Source organism: Brassica napus, chromosome C2 (assembly GCF_020379485.1).
Source record: "Brassica napus cultivar Da-Ae chromosome C2, Da-Ae, whole genome shotgun sequence".
Lineage (NCBI taxonomy): Eukaryota > Viridiplantae > Streptophyta > Magnoliopsida > Brassicales > Brassicaceae > Brassica > Brassica napus.
The window spans coordinates 25849319-25870120 of record NC_063445.1 but is presented as its reverse complement, the minus strand read 5'-3'; the positions used below and the strand labels follow the sequence as shown (position 1 = coordinate 25870120).

At 38.4% G+C, this 20802-nt stretch overlaps 1 protein-coding gene and 1 long non-coding RNA gene across 2 annotated transcripts; both read right to left on the bottom strand.

Annotated features, from left to right (window-relative positions):
- Positions 1–10192: 10192 nt before the first annotated feature.
- On the bottom strand, positions 10193–12869 carry LOC125581748. Its single transcript, XR_007319456.1, has 2 exons — positions 11035–12869; positions 10193–10940 (listed from the first exon to the last, which is right to left on the bottom strand). It is a non-coding gene; the product is annotated as an uncharacterized LOC125581748 (long non-coding RNA).
- A 4610-nt stretch (positions 12870–17479) lies between these two features.
- Positions 17480–18741, bottom strand: LOC125582282. The gene is made up of 3 exons (XM_048748897.1): positions 18595–18741; positions 17868–18515; positions 17480–17638 (listed from the first exon to the last, which is right to left on the bottom strand). The coding sequence occupies exons 1-3, from the start codon at positions 18739–18741 to the stop codon at positions 17480–17482; spliced, it is 954 nt and encodes a 317-aa protein (XP_048604854.1).
- Between the last annotated feature and the right edge of the window lie 2061 nt (positions 18742–20802).

The following is a 20802-nucleotide window of genomic DNA, read 5'->3' as shown; positions in this document are numbered from 1 at the left end:
TGAAGCTGACAACAACATTTTTTTTTGAACTGATTCTTCATATTGAAATGCATAAGAAATGTAAAAAATACAAACAGACAACAACATAAATGCTTTTTTTTTTCGTTTTTGTTTAACCTTAGATATTTCTTACTTATTGAAAGGATCAGCGTAATCTCCAAAGATCCAGACTAATTGTACTCTTTCTCAGTCAACAGAATTTCTATTGTGACTACTTGTGCATCGATCTTAGCCTAGCAGACCTCCTTAATTAATGGCTTAACCTCGTGTCAGTCTTGTGAGTTTCCCGACCTTCTTCTTACTAGCATTATCTTCTAACACAATTAATTGAGACATAATCTTCTCTTTTCTCATGAATTGACGCTTGAAGTTGCTCTTGGAGACTTAAAATACTCTTATTAGCTTCTTTGATCTCCTCCTCTTTTTTTCATTAACTTCTCTGTGAACCCGCTTTCAATGCGTTTGAATTCACTCAATGCAAAACTGGCTTCAAGTGAAGATACCTCACATCTCTTTCCAAAAGCAAGCTTAGCAAAATCATGTTTCTGTTTTCTGATTTTAGCTTCCAGTGATCTATCTACATTCATCTGCATCTCCAGAGTTGCTGCAACCTTCCTTCTAGATAGTAGAGGAAAAAAACGACAAATCTTTAACTATCTCTAGCGTTTAAAAAAAAAGACAAAAGTTAGTAACTTTCACATACATTTTGATTCAAATTGAAGATATCAATCAAAGCTTTGAAGTCATCCAACTCATCCTGAGTTTGGTCTGGAAAAAAAAAACATGTTAAGTTTTTTCTTTGTTATAAGCATTTTTAGTTTCATAAAGGAGCAAACTTTGATCTCATCAATAACCACAAGGAATCAACAGTATGTGCTGGCTCTAACCTAATTTTTCTTTACAGCGCGAAAGATCTCTTTCTTTCAACTCAAGCAACAGTTCTCGATCGATTAGCTTTTTCAACCAACCTAATCATCTCCAACGTTTCAATTTCGCTTTCCTTTTGAAATAATCAAGGGGTTAGAGCAGAACATCGCAGAGAGTGAAGCTTAAAAGCCTTGAACTTCTGAAACTGTAATCAGAAAAAGAGCGACTTTGAGAGGTTTTTTATACCTGAGAGAGTTTATGCTCGTAGTTATGAATATCAGAGAGCCAACGTTCGTGTTGCGTTTTGATTCTATCTACAAGAATCTTCTGATTTTTATACAAAGATCCAATAACGTTTTCTCTTTCTTTAAGGGCCTTCACTAAGAGCATCATTATCCTAGAAACCCATTAAAGGTCTTGTAAGAGAATTTAGCTTAGGTTACTTAGGTTCCAAGTTAGTCTTAGATCTAGGTTTTAAACTGAAAGCAATGACACAGTCAATTTAACGAGTTCCCGGCCCTCGGCACGGTACGTCTCGTGGGAGAACTTCTGCTCCCAAACTTCACTAGATCAAAGAGACTCTAGAAACACCAAAGTAGTGTTCTAGATAGTTTGTTACACAAGTATCAAATACTCTTCACAAGAGAATACAACAAAGTCCTTAGATCAACTAGACTTAGGCCTAAGCTATTGATCTTGTATTGTTGTCTCCTTCCCCTTGCACTTCACCTTGATCTGAATACTTGTTGCTGTCTGCTATGTAACAACCTTCTTGTATTGTACGGCTTAACCTAATCAACATACTCACGTTATGTTTATATGTGACTAGGTGTTTCAGCTGGAGTGGGCCTGCGTGTTCTTGGCCCAAGTCACATCAGCATTGCTTCTGGCCCATCTGTCTTGCCGAAGCCCAAGCTATGTTCACAAATCTCCACCAGCTTGGTTAAGGCCTGATCCTGGCCCACGTCGATGAACCCTCGTGCCGACAGCCTCATGTCTTGGTCTCTTTTGTCTTCTTGCGAAAGAAAGACATCAGTCTCTACTCTCTCTCTCTCTCGCCGTCTCTCTTCTCGCGAACCTCCACCAGAGAAATGGTCTTGGCTCAGATTTCCGAGAGATCTCGATCAGCTCCGTTGTACCGACGTCCCTCTACTCCTCTGTTATCTCCAGGTACATCTGATCTCCATTTTAGCTCTAAGATTAGGGTCTTCTGTAAAGAAAGTCGAGAGCTTTCTTGGGAATTTCACTGATCCTTTACTTCCTTGTGTCTTGCATGTCTTCTCTGACATGATTCCGGCTCTTACTCGAGCTCCACTGTCACGCTCCACCTCTTCTGTGAACCGAGGTATGAACTGACAAGTCCTCATCCCTCTGCGTGTTTCGATCTACTCTGATCTGTTCCATCTGACGTTTCAGGGCACCCTCACGTATGACGGCCCTAGTACGACCCTGATGATTCTGTATCTTGATCTGAGTACTCTGCTTTAGCTCGGTGAGCTCTAAACGCGCTGCTTCCCTGCTTCTTATCAACAGAACTTCTCAACAACTCCTTTTGTTTCTTGTAGCTCGTTGTGGTTTAGAAAAGCACTTTGAAGAAATGGTTGGTGACGACATTCCTAACACCAAACCCGTGACTGGTTGGTGTTGTTTGGTGAACTCCTCCACCTGAACCGAGGACTCTTCTCGATTCTACTTCTGCTCCAGGTAACATCTCTTGTCTCTTGTCACGATACTTTTGGCCATCAATTGACTCCTCCTTCGTATTCACTAACATGCGTTTGTTACTTGTGATCTACGAGGGTGAAGTTTAGACAACCATAGTCACCTGGAGCGTCTTCCTATCTCATCAGTGGACATTCAAAAGTTCACAGCAAAGCTGGAACTTCTGACCAGGTACTGTCTTCGTTAGGAAATCTGCAGGATTAACATTTGTATGAATCTTGTGTAGAACTATGTCTCCTGCTTCCACTAGGTCTCGAATGAAGTTGAACTTGGTAGCTATGTGCTTAGTCTTCTCGTGATTGACTGGATTTCTTGCTAGAGCTAGGGCACTTTGAGAATCGCAGTAGAGTTTGATTCCCTGTTGTTTGAATCCTAGCTCTGCGCATATCTCTTTTAGCCACATTGCTTCTTTAGCTGCTTCATTCATAGCCATGTATTCGGCCTCTGTAGTTGAAAGTGCAACAACTGATTGTAGACATGATTTCCATGAAACTGTATTGCCTGCAAACTTGAAGGCATAACCTGTAACTGAGCGTCGTCTGTCCATGTCTGTTGCATAGTCTGAGTCTGAATAGCCTTCAACTTCTAGTGTAGAATGCTTTCTGAATGTTAGAGATGAGTTCATTGCTTCCTTTAAGTATCGTAGAACCCACTTGACTGCTTACCTGTGGTCCCTTCCTGGTTTACTCATGAAGCGACAAACATAGCCTACTGCAAATCCTAGGTCGGGCCTCGACCCGACCATTGCATACATTAGGCTTCCTACGGCACTGGCATATGGAATCCTTTCCATATGTGCTGCCTCTTCTTTCCATTCTTTTTCTGTTAGACTTCGAAGCTTAAACTGAGAAGAGGTGGGAGTGACTACAGCCTTGGCGTCCTACATTCCAAATGTTTTTATCACTTATTCAATGTACTTTCTTTGAGACAGAATCAATGTTCCTTTCTTTCTATCTCTGATGATGTCCATTCCCAGTATTCTGGATGCTTTTCCCATATCTTTCATCTCAAACTCTCCACTCATCTTTTCTTTAAGATCCTTGATCACTTTCTTGTTTCCTGAAGCAATCAACATGTCGTCGACATAGAGGAGCAGATAGATGGCTTTGTCGGTTTTAACGTCTCTCATATAGACACATAGATCTTTACTGCAACGCTCAAATAGCTGATCCTTCATGAAGCTGTTGAACCGGTGGTTCCATCTTCTTGGAGACTGCTTCAAACCATACAGAGACTTTCTCAGCAAGCACACTTTGTTCTCTGTTCCTGGTTTTATAAAGCCTTCAGGCTGTTCCATTAAGATTCTTTCCTCCAAGCTTCCATGTAGAAAAGCTGTTTTCACATCCATCTGCTCTAGTTCTAAGTCTAGATTCACCACAATGCTAAGCATTAGCCTGATGGAAACATGTTTTACCACTGGAGAGAAGATCTCATTGTAGTCGACTCCTTCTCTCTGTGAATATCCTTTGGCAACTAATCTGCCCTTGTATCGTTCATCCTCAACACCTGGGATTCCTGGCTTTAGCTTGAATAGCCATCTGCATCCCACAAGATTTGCCTTTTCAGGCCTATCAATCAGATCCCAGGTTCTATTCTTTCTGTGAGACTCCATTTCTTCTTCTGCAGCGTGCTTCCATTGCTTACTTTCTCTCCTTCTCATTGCTTCTGCATAGGATTTTGGTTCCTGAACTTCCAAATCATCAATCACATTGAGCGCATAAGCCACAAAGTTCCCATCCTCATATCGAGATGGTGGTCTCACGTTCTGTCTCCTTTCTCTATCTCGTGCCAGAACGTAGGTGTCAAGAGTTTCAGTGTCACCACTTTCACTCTCAATCTCGTGATCACGTTCACTGTCAACCTCGTGATCTTGTTCTTCGTCACTAGAGCTGTTAGAGCTAGACGATGATTCTTCTCCCCTTGATCAGATATGCCTTCGGATTCGACAGAAGGAGAAGGCCCTCTGATCAAATCATCACTGAAAGAAACCTTCTTCTTAGCTCGTTTTTCTTTCTTAGTCACTTCTGTGCTTTCTTTTCCTTTAGCAACAGTGTGTTTGTACAGCTCATCCTCATTGAAGACAACGTTTCTGCTTATTCTGCATCTGCCTTCCTCCTCTATCCAGACCCTGTAACCTTTAGTGCCCATAGGGTATCCTACGAACACTCCCTTGATGGCTCTAGGTCCCGTTTTGTCCTCGGTTATGTGCACATAAGCAGTGCATCCAAACGTTCTGAGATGTCCCAAATCAGGTTTATAACCTGACCACACTTCTTCAGGCATTTTGAATTCCAGCGTAGAGTTAGGTGATCTATTAATCAAATAAATCGCAGTAGATGCAGCTTCTGCCCAGAAGCTTTGGTCCAAGCCAGATTCGGCTAACATACATCTCACCTTATCCATAATTGTTTTGTTCATTCTTTCTGAAACTCCATTTTGCTGCGGAGTGTAAGTGAAGTTTCTGTGCCTCTTAATCCCAGCCTTCTTGCAGTAATCATCAAACTGTTTATTACAGAACTCCAAACCATTGTCTGTCCTTAAACACTTGATTTTCTTCTCTGTCTTAGTTTCAACTTCAGCCTTCCATTCCCTGAACTTAGAAAATACTTCATCCTTAGTCTTCAGAAAATAAATCCAGACCTTTTTTGAAAAATCATCAATAAAAGTGACGAAATACTTAGCTCCAGCAAGGCTGTCTGGTGTAGAAGGAGAACCCCATAAGTCAGAATGAACATACTCCAGAATTCCATTAGTCACATGTTTAGCTTTGGGAAAGCTTTGCTTATGTGACTTCCCAATGATACAATGTTCACAGAAATCCAGCGTCTTAACATCCTTGTCGACAATAAATCCCCTTTTGACAAGTTCTTACATGTTATTAAGATCATATGACTGAGGCGTGAATGCCAAACATTAGTCATATTCTTCTCTGCTCTGGATAGATTAGCTTCTCCTCTTAAAACTGTTCCTTGAAGATAATACAATCCCAGGTGATACCGTCCAGACAAAACTCTTTTATCATCCTTGAAGAAATTAACTGTGAGATCTCTTCCTTCATATCGACATCCTGCTGTTTACAACATTCCATAAGAAATTAAATTCCTGCTCATGCCTGGCATGTATCTAACTCCTGTTAAGATAACCAACGAACCGTCTGGATTTAGAATTTTAATTTTCCCAATTCCCTGAATGTTGCTGTGAGTGTTGTTTGCCATCAACACTTTGCCTCCCTTAAATTCTTCCAAATCAAATAAGAAGCTCTTATCAGGTGTGATATGAAATGAGCATCCTGAGTCCATCACCCACTCGTCCTTAGTGTATTCAGTGCTGACTGTGAGTATTAGAGGTTGCTTTGCCTCTTCTGCTACATTCGCCGAGTCTTGCGACTTGGCTGATCTCCTGTCAGGGCAATCACGCTTCCAATGACCTTCCTTTCCACATACAAAAAATCCCTTAGTGTTTTTGTTGTTCCTGGAACGAGACTTGGATCTCCCATGTCGACTCTGAGATCTACCTTTGTATGTCTTTCCATTGCCCTTTCCGGACCTTTGTTATGATCTGCCTCTGTCTACAAGCAGACCTTCTCCACCTGACCTGGTGAACTTACCACTCTCGATCAACTCTCTTTCTTTAGACTTTGCAGCACCAGTAACCTCAGCTAGGCTCAGTGTGTCTCTCCCATACTTGAGAGTCTCCTTGAGTTGATCATATTTAGCAGGTAGAGAAGTTAACGGTAAAATAGCTTGAACTTCCTCTGATACTTGAACTTGCAGATTGTTTAAGTCTGCTACAAGTTTTTGGAAGTCATCAACATTCTCATCAATAGATTTTGAGTCAACCATCTTGAAAGTGTAGAACCTGAGCTGTAGATAAATCCTGTTGGGTAGGGAAGTCTCTGTGTAGAGATTGTTCAGTGTACTCCACATTGCAGCAACAGTCTCACAATGTTGAATTTTCCTTAGTACCTTATTCCCAACATTCAACACAATCAGGTCTTTGGCCTTTTCTGATTTCTCAAATTTTGCAGGGTCTATCGCAGGTGCAGGGTCAACAATTCCAGCCAGTCCCTTTCCCGAGTCCTTCATGGCAGACTCAGGTTCATCCTTTGCATCTGATCCCTCCTTTAGAAGCCTCTCGTCAGTGAGAATGGACTTAAGCCCAAGCACTCCAAAGTGAGCAAGCATCCTCACCTTCCACAGGGCGAAATCACCATCACCCTCGAACCGGTCAATATACACACGTTCCTTCGAAGTCACCATTGAACAGGTAATGGATATGACTCTGTCTCTCTCTCCTAAGTAGCCTTAATAACCCGGAAGCTCTGATACCACTTGTAAGAGAATTTAGCTTAGGTTACTTAGGTTCTAAGTTAGTCTTAGATCTAGGTTTTAAACTGAAAGCAATGACACAGTCAATTTAACGAGTTCTCGGCCCTCGGCACGGTACGTCTCGTGGGAGAACTTCTGCTCCCAAACTTCACTAGATCAAAGAGACTCTAGAAACACCAAAGTAGTGTTCTAGATAGTTTGTTACACAAGTATCAAATACTCTTCACAAGAGAATACAACAAAGTCCTTAGATCAACTAGACTTAGGCCTAAGCTATTGATCTTGTATTGTTGTCTCCTTCCCCTTGCACTTCACCTTGTCTGAATACTTGTTGCTGTCTGCTATGTAACAACATTCTTGTATTGTACGGCTTAACCTAATCAACATACTCACGTTATGTTTATATGTGACTAGGTGTTTCAGCTGGAGTGGGCCTGCGTGTTCTTGGCCCAAGTCACATCAGCATTGCTTCTGGCCCATCTGTCTTGCCAAAGCCCAAGCTATGTTCACAGGTCTCTTAATTAATTTTTAATACTATTTAAGTAGTAAATTTGGTTAAGAGATTTAGTTAATAACTTTCAACTTTTATGTCCTTCATTGCAAGTCTCTTATTTAAGGGTTCTTAAAAATAAAAAACCAAATGAGAGAGCTTCAAGTGATAAAGAAGAGAGCTTTCATTACACAAACCTTAGAGACAACATGCTTTCAAAACAGACGCAAAGCTAATAGAATTCATGAAGCAATCAAATATGTTTGCATGATGAGAAGAGCAGTCTACATACCCATAAGCGAGCAACCTCTCCAATTTGCATTCCGATAACGCCTTCATCCCATCCTGTAAGCAAAAGATTTCAACAATTTTAAATTCATATTAGCTCTTGTTATGGAAAGAATAACAGAACCATAACAATATGATCAAACCATAAAACAGAGGAAAATATTAACTTTGATGACAGCACCTTTACCGATTTGGAAGGAGAAAGGCTTTTGCCCAGCGTCCTTTGTGATATTCATATACCAAAGTCCAAAACACATTTAGGCTTCACGAAATAACAAAGTTAACAAGAAAAGACAAAACCATAAAGCAACAATGTGTGTGAGATGATCTTTTTACCTCCAGAACTGCTGGGATATATCACCACCTTTCCCTGAAACAAAACCCAAAGCATTACAAATTACGATTTCGAAACAAAGGGCATATATAGAGAGTTTAAATCTCATACAAGAAACTTGTATTATTATTATTATTATTAGATAATTAAGCTTACTACTACAAGAGGTCGATTTATTAGATCACCACCAGTTCATCAACAAGTTCTCACACACATACTCACTCTGATCTCAGAACATAAACCCTAATTAAATAGATTTCTCCAGAAAGTAATCGAACACAAATAGCGAAACATCCAGCCACTACCACTTCAGCTGAGCAGAATTTTTTGTAAGATCGATTTTCCCTACAATGGGAAGTTTCAAAGATAAGAGAGGTTTACCGAATCCGGTGCAGTGAACGGTGACGGTTTGACCCGGAGCGGGTTTGGGACCGGTCCCGGGTCTGATGATTTGTTTCTCCGCTCCGTTGCCGGCGGCGCCCTCTCTCTCTCTCGCTGCGAATTGGGATAAACTGAAGAAGAGCTAAGTCGGGGAAGAAAGGAGAGCAAAAGTCGCAAAAAAGGACACGTGTGCATAAGATCCGTCTCTTGTAGTCTCCAAATAAGAGACGTGTCTTTGCATATAAGCTAATTTTCTTTTATTTTAATTCCTAAATAACATAAGAACCCCACCTAAATACGGTGGATAAAGATGCTCTAAACTCACAATATATGAAGAATCTCCGGAGCGTTTTTGAATGCCCATCTCGAAAGCAACCCAACTCCAGTTTCGATGGAGTTGAAGCAGGGAGAGACAGAGAGAGATTCAGACCGTTATGGTTCTTTTTTATTTTCTTGAACACAGACAGTTATTGTTCATAAGTGATTTTAAAGTAGCCACACACGCACAAAATGGGTTTCAACGTTCAGTTTAGACCATTTCCAATAGCATACTCTATTTTAGATTAACTTTTACTCTAAAAAGTAACTTTAAAATAGAATAAATTTTCTTTCCAATAGTTTACTCTATATTTGATTCTAAAAAATATTTTTAAATATATTCATTTTCTATTTTATAACTAATACTTTTTAGTTAAAAAAAAATACAAATTGATCCCTTATATTTTGTTTTTTCATAAAGTTTTCATAAATTATATATTTACATCAAACATTTATTATATTAAAAATTACATTACATTATATTAAAAACATAATACATTTTAACTTAAACATCACCATTAGCGTATATTTCTCACAAATGATCAATTAACAAATTTCGAATGCAAAATGAGTTTTTTTATCTTTGATTTTTTTTTAAAATTGACAAAAAAACTATTCAAACGGAATATCATTTGAATAATATTTTAACAATTTTAGTGGATCTGGAAACAATTTAACAGAAAATTAAGTCAGCATTATCTAAAATTTTAGTTTTATGTTAGGTTGCTTATTTTTAATGTTAGTACTTGTTTTTTTGGCTAATCTTATAAAATTATTTTTAAGTTAGTGTTTGTTTTCTTTGGATAATAAAATTAGTTTCCAACGTTTATATATAGAGTGCATTACCAAATGGGGCATTTTTTTCATCTTTTTTAACATGTTAAGACAAGTTATGCTGGAAGAGCACTTTTCCTTGGTTGTGGGTTCATTTCGGACCAAAATGCTCTTTGCTGGCTTAACTGAGATAAGGGACACGTTTATTTTTATAATATATTAATATTGTCTAGTTGGTGTGTGCGCTTGTAGCCGTGTATTTTTGGGATAAAACAATTAAAATGAAACAAAGAAATTGGTGAAGTCCGCCGTTGGTGTGTTCTTGTAGTCGTGTATTTTTGGAATTGGAATTGAATATAGTTCTTGAATATATTAATCAATGTGTTAAATGTTTTTTGTCTAATTGAAATTGAAAAACGTCTAGAAATGAATACAATAATTTTTAATTTATATTGTTTAAGATAAACAGGGATGTGGTCATGCATGTAATGGGGATAGTCAGCACACACATTGTTTTCGTGGATGTGGACAATGGTGTGTTCAGAGTACAATTATCGATGAAAATGAAGGTTGAAATGTATGTCAGTTATGTCAGTTGAGTTTGTTGAGAACGTAGAATTAGAAATAGTAAAGATAGAACGACGAACCTAAAATCTGGACAACTAATAAGAAGTAGTAAATAAAGAGGGATGAGGATAAAACCATAGAATAAGATGCCACTATCGCAATGGAACAAAGTTACAGTTACGAAGCCTGGAAAGGGAGAATATAGCATATCGTTATTGCCTAAAACATCATTGGCAAGCAGCGCATCAAAAGACAAAAGATAAAGAACCCGAATTCAACAAGATACCCATATGTTACACAAAAGGTGGGCAGAGTGATTTGCTAGTCTGAAGGTATTTTTTTTGTGGGAGAATCGGTAGTGGTGATCATCTGAGTGTCAAGAGGAGGAGGATGTATGGTTCCTCGATAAACAGGGTGACGTGACCACCGGTGCCGCTGTGGTCAGGAGATGTGTGGACACTGGATGTGTTGTGGTCACTAGAATTATGGAAGGTCAGTGTGTGAATGATAGGGTTGAAAATAGGGGAGCTAGCGACATGAGAAGTAGGTTGTGGTGAGTCATTGGAGGATGGGACGAGAGGTGTAGGACGAGTACTGTGGGAGAATCAGTAGTGGTGATCATCTGAGTGTCCAGAGGAGGAGGATGTATGGTTCCTCGATAAACATGGTGACGTGACCACTGGTGCCGCTGTGGCCAGGAGATGTGTTGACAATGGATGTGTTGTGTTCACTGGAATTGTGGACAGTCGGTGTGTGAATGATAGGTTGAAAACAGGGGAGCTAGCGACAAGAGAAGTAGGTTGTGGCGAGTCATTGGAGGACGGGACGAGAGATGTAAGACGAGTACTGGTAGAATCGCGGTGGAGTTGAGCTGCACAATCACAAACTTTCTTTACATGTATGGGTGAAAGAAATGACTATATCTAACAATTGCTAATCAAAGATGATACGCATCTGTAATAAACCTTGTGATTATGAGGAGGTACATCTGGAGAAGCTTCAACCTCTATCTCTCATTGAGAGTGTTACGACTGCGGTGAATTAACCTAACATAACACTCGTCCCTTAACGGATATCTTCACTTTCTTCGTGGTCTTCGGTTTCCTCATGGTTCGCGGCGGGGTTCGAGTGAGAGTGTTACGACTGCGGCGCCGGAGAGGATGAAGTGGGAGAGGATGAGGGAAAATAGATCTACTTTCGAAACGAAAGTGGTGTTTGTCTTTCTATTTTTCTTTTTTTTTTTCAAATTCTTGGCCAACGAGACACATGGGTATTTGGTTAACTCAGTATAGTTAAAGGCAAGTGTGCTTAGGTTAGGTTTGAGAGTATATGTGACATTGCAACAAGATAAAGTGTGTCACATGGACAAAGTATCTCAATGTGTAATATGTAAGACAAAATGTGTCTTAGAAAGTAAAAATCTCTTATATATATTGTGTTGAACATAATGTATTGTTTGCATAATTAATTTACACAAATAGTTACAAAATAGAAAGATTAAAGAATAAAATGACTAAAGTATAAATAAAAAAAGTTACGTTCTATAATAAAGTAAGAAATAGAGTTATTCCAAATATAGAGTAAAAAATAGAGTTGCAATATTTTAGAGTGGAAAATATAGTGAGATTGGAGAAAGTTTTACTCTGTAATAGAGTTTAGTGTAAAAAATATAGTGGGGTTTGAAATAGGGAAAATTGGGAAACAGAGACACTTTCAATTTTTGTTTGTCAAAATATGACTTTTGATATTTTTGGTCATTTTGGACAGGTTTTACCTTTCTGCAATGGAAAAAATAGTAAACTAAGTTTTAAAAATATAAAAAAAATATGTAAATAATTAGAAACATTATTATGACTATTTATATGTTTAAATTTTATTTTTAACAACAGTGGAATCATGTATTTTTATGTTCTAGGAGAGATATAATATTCATTCTAGTCATCTACTTAGTCTAGAAATCGGATAGTAAGTATTACACACAGATTTATCCTGGGTACATAATACAAATAAAATTTTCTTCAATATTCTATGCTAGCTATATTTTGTCAGGTAATATTCTAACAAGATATCTTTACTCTACTTATAGTTTGTTTACAAGTTCTAACCTCGACTCTGTGAAATACTTTTTTTTTTGTGTCATAACATTTTCTGCCTTTTACGTTATCAAATGCGTAAGGAAGATAAATCTCACACCCTCCCTTAAGCGCTCTGATATACGTATATTACATATTATGGGTAAATCACGAAAATATGGAAACTTCCATATTTCAATAAATATCTTTCCTAAATCTAAACCAAATCTACCCTAAATCTCTCATAGTATCTTCTCTCCCGCGTTTTTCTCCTCCCACCCCACGATCTTTCTCTCCTTCGTTCTTTGTTTTTCTCTCTTGTTCATCGACATAACCATCTCTTCTATCTATCAATACAACATGGTTCTAATCTATGTTAAATCTGGTGAATGGATCTCAAGTTGCGGTGATCAGTGCAGTTTCTTGGCAGACAAAACAAGGGGTGGTCGAATGGTAACATTAGAAACTACTACTTTGTTGAAGCAGCTCAAGATCATCGTGTGTGAGGATTATGGGGTCGACCATATGCTCGTTAATGCCGAGTTCAGTTATGAGATGGTGAATCAAAGAGGGAATCCCCCCCCCCATTATTATCAGCAATGATCGACAAGTATCTAATTTTGTGAGCTACACGAAGAAGAGTTCGTCAACAACCTTGTGTGTCACGTTGTCTGCTACTGGTGCAAAAAAAACGGAACGAGTCAATATCGATTTGAATAAGGAGTCGTTTGACTCAAGCAATTTTGAGGATGAAGAAGTTCCTGAAACAAATCAAGGAGACTTTGCCATACCGTCAAAAGAGTCGACTCATAAAACGAAGAATCATGTCGCTAAAGATGGTTTCAGTGATACTGGTTTAAGGAGTGAAAACAATGGAGAGCGTGAAAACAACGGCCAATCTGGAAGCATAGATTTCGTGAAGAAGGATCAAATTTTCAGAAGTAAACGTGTTCTGAAGGCAACAATGGAAATTTGGGCAATGAAGAATAATTATGATTACATTGTTCTCAAATCAACGAGAAAGTGGTGGTATATTTGATGTAAGGATAAACTATGCAACTGGACTCTGCGTGCGGAATGTTTGGATGGGTCTACATACTTCATGATCAACAAGTGTGTGGGAATACATTCATGTGCTCATTCGAAAAAAAGCAAATTCGGAAAAACGACATCAGCAAGAACAATTGGGAAGCTGATACAACATTGATTTGATGATGCCAATGATGGCCCAAAAGCAAATGACACCATTCAGTTCATGAGACTGGAGCATAGTTGCGAGATTACTTATTGGCAAGCTTGGGAATCTCGTGAGTATGCAATTGAAGCGGCTCGTGGTATACCAGACGAAAGTTATTCTAAAATACCAAAATATTTGCATATGATTAAAGAAGTTAATCCTGGTACCCACACGCACTATGAAACAACTGAGGATGGGAGATTCATGTATCTGTTTATGTCGTTTGGGCAATCAGTTCGAGGATTCTACAATGCAATGCGTAGGGTGATTGTTGTTGATGGAACTTTTCTGAAAAATAAATACAAAGGAGTGCTACTTGTTGCTACAGCTGTAGATTGTAACTCCAATTTGTATCCGATTGCTTTTGGAGTTGTTGATTCAGAGACTGAGGATTCATGAGAGTGGTTCTTAAGACAGTTGAAAGTGGTTATTGCTGATAGTAAAGATTTAGCTTTTGTATCAGATAGGCTGCGTCAATAGCTAAAGCGCTTGGGACTGTTTACCCTCGTTCAAGACATGGAATTTGCATTCACCACTTGTTGACCAATGTGGTAAAAATTTTCAAGACAAAGGGGTTGTCCGCCTTAGTCGAGAAGGCTTCGCGGGCATATAGGTTCTCTGAATTTCAGGAACTTTTCACTGAAATTGTTGAAATGTGTCATGCGCTTGGAAGATATCTACAGGAGGCTGATGTGAGAAAATGGGCTCGTTCTATCTTCCCTGGAGCCAGGTATGACATTAGGACCAATAACCCTGCAGAGTCTATAAATTCAGTTTTGAGATCACCTAGACAATATCCAGTTATTCCTTTGCTGGATAGTATAAGAGAAATGTTAACCCGATAGTTCTATGAGCGTCGCATGTTAAACTCGAAGCATATTGATCCTTTAACTGTTAAGGTGGAGAAAAAGATTGATAGGAGAATTGTGAAGGCAAAAGGGTTTCAGGTTTACAAGGTTGACAACTACATATCACTTGTTAAAGGAGACAAATATGATTGTCATGTTAATTTGGAAAGAAGAACATGCACATGTGGGAAGTACGAGTTAAGAAAAAGACCATGCCGACACGCCATTCCTGCAATTTATTCACGTGGTATGGAAGTATACTTAGATGATCTTGGTGCCTAATTTTATTTGGGTGTTTTGGCAGCATATAGACATTACTCTGTCTCCGTTTTTTTGATACAGGTATGGAAGTACACAGATTTACTGATGGCGTCTACACCACTGCAACGTGGAGAACTGCCTATGCCGAATCCATTAATCCAATAGCAGTTCCAGAAATTGATTGGAATGTCCCAGCTGAGGTTAAGCTTGCGAAGGTCTTACCACCAGAGGCAAGAAAGATTTCCGGTAGACCACTAAGGAGAAGGTATGAAACAGTAGAAGACAAGATCAGATCTTCTCAAGGATCAAAAAAGAACAAAAAGCACAAGTGCAGCCGCTGTGGTACCGAAGGACACAAGAGAGGAACATGTTATTTACCTATTTAGTATGTTCTGTGTGTTCTCTGTTGTGTTTATTTTCTTATTACTCTATTGGTATTCTTGAGACAAATCGAACTTGGTATTTGACAGTTTGGTTTTTCAAAACTTTTTGGATTTTTTTTAAACGTTTTGTAACTTGTTCATAACATAAAACTGAAGCAAAAGTGAACGTGAAATCAGTAGAAGATGGTAGGTACCGAGAGGACCACAAATTCCAAACTAAAAAACAATATCAAATGCAAGAAAAAAACACTGAAAGCAATCACCAAGAAAGAACAAGAAACATATTCTTACATTTGAGAAACCAAAAACAACAGATTGAGTTACACAATGGCCATCATGCATAGGTAAGGTACATGAAGACCATCACCAAACAAAACACAAACAAAGATTTTATGAACCTTAATTCTCTAATGCATTCGATGGTCTTCTCTTCACAACGTCCAATCACATCTTCCATTTCTTCAATTCTACTCTCATGGCGTTTCAGCATAGTCTCACAAGCTGTCAATGAATTCTGAAACTGGGAATTATCAATGGGTAGCACGTCAACCAGTTCCTGAAAGTCTTCAATTTCCTCAACAACTGACCGATCAGTCCATTTGAACAAGTGGGTTTTTTCCTTCATCATTATCATCAAACAAACGGTTAGAGTGAAACAAAGGAAAGGCTATATGATTACACGACTAACCTTATCAGATCCCATCGGACAAGAATGAAATAATCTTCCCGGATTTTTAACTGTTTTTGAAGTGAAAAGAGCCGCTGCCTCACCACAATTACATCTTGTGAAAATTCCGCGTTGTTTGGTGATTCCATCTCTTGATCCGGACGAAGAATTGACCGAAGATATGATTGATTTGGTCGCCAAGTTTTCTCCCCTGGGTTTCTCGCCGTCGTGAAAGAATGAGGAAAAAAGGAGAGTAAGGTCAAAACATAAACAAAAATGACGTTGTTTCAATAATTAGATTACATGTATTCTACTTAAAGTAGATTGATAAAATGTGCCAAATAAGCCACGCAAACCTACTACTAAACGTTGGTGCTTATCACCCCTAATCCTCTAAATTACTGTAAATACATGAAGCAAAAAAAGAATAAAATTGTACATAATTGATGAATCTCAATACATTGTCATCACCAATGATAAGAGTTTAGAGTATAAGGATCTTTTATGAAGGCTTTCGTTAGGGTTCGTTTATGGTTTAGTGAGGTTTCGTTTAGGATTTAGTGAGGTTTCGTTTAGGGTTTAGTTAGGATTCGTTTAGGGTTTAGTGAGGTTTCGTTTAGGGTTTAGGTAGGGTTGGTTTAGGGTTTAGTGAGGGTTCGTTATTTTTCAATTTGATTAAAGCGACTCTTTCATGCAAAAGCAAACCACAAATTCATAATAAAAAAAACCAAGTGTTTTGTCACATAATTCCTAGAAAACCAATCAAGAGTTTTGTCACACAAATCCGAGTAAAACAAAAACAAACACATAATTAGTCTTCTTCGATGTCAAAGACATCAGAAGTCTCATACTCTGAAAGTATATGTTCTGCCATAAGCTGAATTAACATGAGATCTTGTGCAGCCTCCCATATATCCAGAGCAATCTTCTGGCGGCAACCCTGCATGATCTCATCATCTACTAAACTGAGATCGAGACCAAGCAACAGACATTCCAAGTGTTTCAGTACGTATACCCCATAATCGACACAAGACTTGTTCAATCTGGACTTCATAGGTACATCTACGATAGAATATGGTGAGAGGAGTAGTTGCTTCTTGCTTTCAGGTGGCGCAACGGCCTTCACTATCCTAGGAATCATAGCAGCAAACTTCTCTATGTGTTGCCTATTCCTTCCCCATTGGCAATCAAAGGCTTCCACTTTCTTTTCAATGATGTTGACACAGACAGAAATCCAATGATTACCTACGTGTGACATTACTAAATTTGTAAATAGAGATACATAACTGTGGAGACGTGTATAAGAGAAGCAAGGATTCTTACCATTTACAAACAGAGGAAAGTAGAGACGATCAATATCAACACCCCAGACTTTATCAGTTCGGCCATGAGACAGAAGCTCTCCTCTCCCGTAAGCAAGAAAAAGATCCGGCAATTTGTAGGCTTTTTTGTTAGGATGAAATTTATGGTAGCATTGTCGAGCTGGAGGCAGAAAAGGGCGCTCATGAAAGCAACACGTTTTATATTCCAACGCCTCAAAGTTGTGTTCTCTCTCCACATATACATCATCGCATCCATTTCCTGAATATTGACAAGGATCAATGTCACAATCAAAGATATGTTAAGAACCTACGACCATTGAAATTGTATTAGAAATATATACCTCATTTTCCAGCCACTTCCCAGGAATTAATATCCTCTGAGCAACAATCAAATTAAAGGCTGTATGACCAATCCTTAAAGGTGTTGGATTCAAAGCCCATTGCGTGAATCTATTCCATGATTCTTCGTTGAAGTAATACAATAAGGACTGTGGAGAACCATCGTCAGTCATTGGTGAATCACTAAGCTCAAGTTTCTTGCTTGGTCCTTTACACCATCTCTCCCACTTAGTCGGTGATGGAGCTGCGGTTTCTTCCATTGGTTCAACTTTTGGTAGTTTTCAGACAGTAGTCATTGGAGTCCACCAATCATGTGCTTCGTTGTCCTTATTGGTCCGCGATGGATAAAAGCCGGGCACATACGAAGACCGAGAAAGCCCTTCAAGACCTTGGGTACCTATGTCTTCGTCCATATCATCTGCTTGACTCAAATTCACATCCTGTTAATTCAAAAATACACAAGCAACACATAAAAAACTGATACAATAACATCCATTCCATGCATATCTTATACAAAGTTCACATAACAAACCACACTTCCAAAATGAGACTACATTAAACACACAATATTTCACGCCGATACATAGATGAAATTATCTCAAACATACATGCAAACTAAACAAGTCAAAACAACGTTGACGAGAGTGGTGAAGACTAGGGGTTCTTTACCAAGCGTTTGGACCTCCTTGGAGATGGAATGCTCGGTGATGGCTTGCTCGACGATGGCTTGATAGGCGATGGCTTGCTCATCGATGGCTCTATATCGTCAACTTCAACGCTTGCATCCCTAAGTAAACCTTTAAGCTCAAACTGCATTTTCTCAAATCTTTCACCCATCTGTTTATGTAGCCTCTCTTCCATTGCAGAATAATTCTGCTCAAACAACTGCGCCATAAAGCTCTTCATATCTTCATTAAACGGCGCCTGTTGTGGTCTAGAAGAGAGAACCTTTTGCTTCCTTTTTTCCATTCCACGATCCGGGAGCCTATTCTTTCCCTTTCTAGCTCCGGAGACTCTGTTCGATGATCCTCTTGGAGTTCGAAAGTCTTCATCACTCCCATCTTCTTCATCATTCTTGGGAGCTTCTTCATCATTCTCAGCTACTTCATCATCCTCTCCTTGTTTGTCATAAAGCCCCCAAAAAAACTCTGGTGTCTCTTCGAACTCCCAAACGTGGTCACTGAAGTCATGCTTAGTATGTATCATCTTCATGAGAACCTTGATTCTATCATCCTCCACCTCATCAACTCTGCGAAAAGCAACATTCACAACCTCTTCATAATTCCCACTCCACGAGATGTATGGATAGATGTCATCCTACACATAAAACGTAAACAATGTTAGATTTAAACACTCATTAAAACCGGATGCAATCACCTTAAATTAGAATATTTACCTCGGATGTAAAGATGTTCTCCAACCTATTGAACTCCCCGTATGAAATCTTTGCAGCTCCCATCCAGTTTACGCATCTAGGACCGTTCATAAAACCCTTGTCCAATTTTTTTCCACAGAGCTTTCCAATCTTTGGTACCGCTTCCATTGCCCAAATCTGCAAGGCGTAGGAGAAGCCATCTAACACGTAACTAGTAGTCTTTTCCTTCAGTTTGTCCCGTGTTTTAGCTATTGACTCGCAGAGAAGGTCTAAAAAGCAACTCCCCAGAGATACTTTCGAACATTCTCAAGATCCATGACCAACTTGATATACTTGAAGGGGATATTAGCCTTCTCATCTCTCGCGCAAACCATAGTCAGAATGATGCACAGATACACCAGTCTTATTCGATCAACATTACTCCACTTCTTAATAGCTTCATGGTGATTCTTCCAAAGGTCCAAGATAGTTACTCCCTCTTTTCTCCTCACCACTGTGCTCCAGAAACCACCATCATCCTCTAAGTCAACCAACTCCTTACGTGATAGACTAGTATCGCACTGAAGGCCGGTAACTGCGTGGTACTCTACCAAAGAAAATCGAAGTGGTCTCCTCGCAAACGCAAACCAGAGCTCATAGTTTTTGTAAGTCACCAGCTCCCTACACAAGAAGTTGTGTATCACTCTCGCCGATTAACCCAAATCATTCTTGTACAACTTAAAAATTGGAGCAAAAACCCGATCTTTCTTCACTTCTTTCAACTCCTTTGGCAGCCATTCCTCCACCTATATCTAATTTTTCACAGAACAACAACCATTACATACATACATCAACGAATATAATTTTGTAACATTATAATCGAACGACAACTAGTATAATATTCCGAGACACAAAAATTTCTTCTTTCCAAAAACCTAAATCAATACTCTTTACAAATCAAAAACAGTAACATGCATGGCAAATCGGTTTTAAGATGATTAATAAACCCATAAAACTAAGGGAACTCACTTAGTTTAAGAAAGATGACAAATCGTTCTTAATCAAATCTAGGGTTTAGAGAAGGGATCTATTAAGAGAATCAATAGAAGAAATCACATACTTAGTGTGAAGAAACGTGAGATTTTGATGAAATTGACGGAAGAACACTTCGATTTTGCAAAGAACCGTCAGACGAAACTCGTTGAGGAAGAAGACTTCGATTTCGTTGGATGTAGTGTTTGATAACTAAGAGGAAATTGACGAAAACGAGGTTAGAGAACGAGGTTAGAGAGGAAAGGATTTACGGAACCATGATGAAGAACTCTTAACCCTAAATCGCCATGGAAGGAGTGCAGAGAAACGGCGAAGAAGACGAGATAAAAAAAGGTTATTAGATTTACCCTAAACTCTTTAACCGTATTTCTTTTTCCTTTGTTTTTACTTGTTTTTTTACATTTTTAATTAATATTAAATCAATTACGAAAATTATAATTTTTATTTAAAATTCATATTATTTGGTTAATTACAAGGGCATTATGGTATTAAAAAGAAATAAAATCCTAGTTTCCTAAAAAATCTTCAAAAAATCTTATTGAGACAAATCAAACTTGAAAATGTCTCTTTTTCCTATTTCCCCCTTTGAAATACCCTTATAACAAAAATAAATAAAAGCAGTAAATGGGTTTTAATGAGTGAGAGTAGAGTGAGAGCATATATTTGCCTTTATTGGGAAGGTGAACTGCGCTCTGAGAACACGTTTTAGGTTGCAATTATGGCCCAAGAAGCTAGAATCTCTGCTGCAATTATGGTTGAAGTTCTCTTAATAGCCTGTTGGAGCATTTCTGGTTCCAACATATAAAAGTCCTTTGATGTTTTTTACTCCCTATGTTTTAATGTAAGTGATGTTTATAAAAAATTTCACAAGACTAAGAAAATACAAACTTTTATACAATTTATCTTTGATTATATAAAAAATATTAAATCAAACTAGTTCAACCAATAAAAAAGTACAGTATTTTGTAATTGGTCATAAAGTTCAAATGATATTAAATTCTATCTAGAATAGTCAAAACATCAATTATTTTGAAACAATTTTTTTTTAAACATCACTTAAATTGATACGGAATAAGTATTTTTTAGGCATCTTTTGGCTTTTCTGTTTTACTCCTTTGTCATTGTACAAATATGCTACATTTTCTAATGCAAATTCACATATTTATCCAAAAACACGTTTTAGGACGATTACTTGCA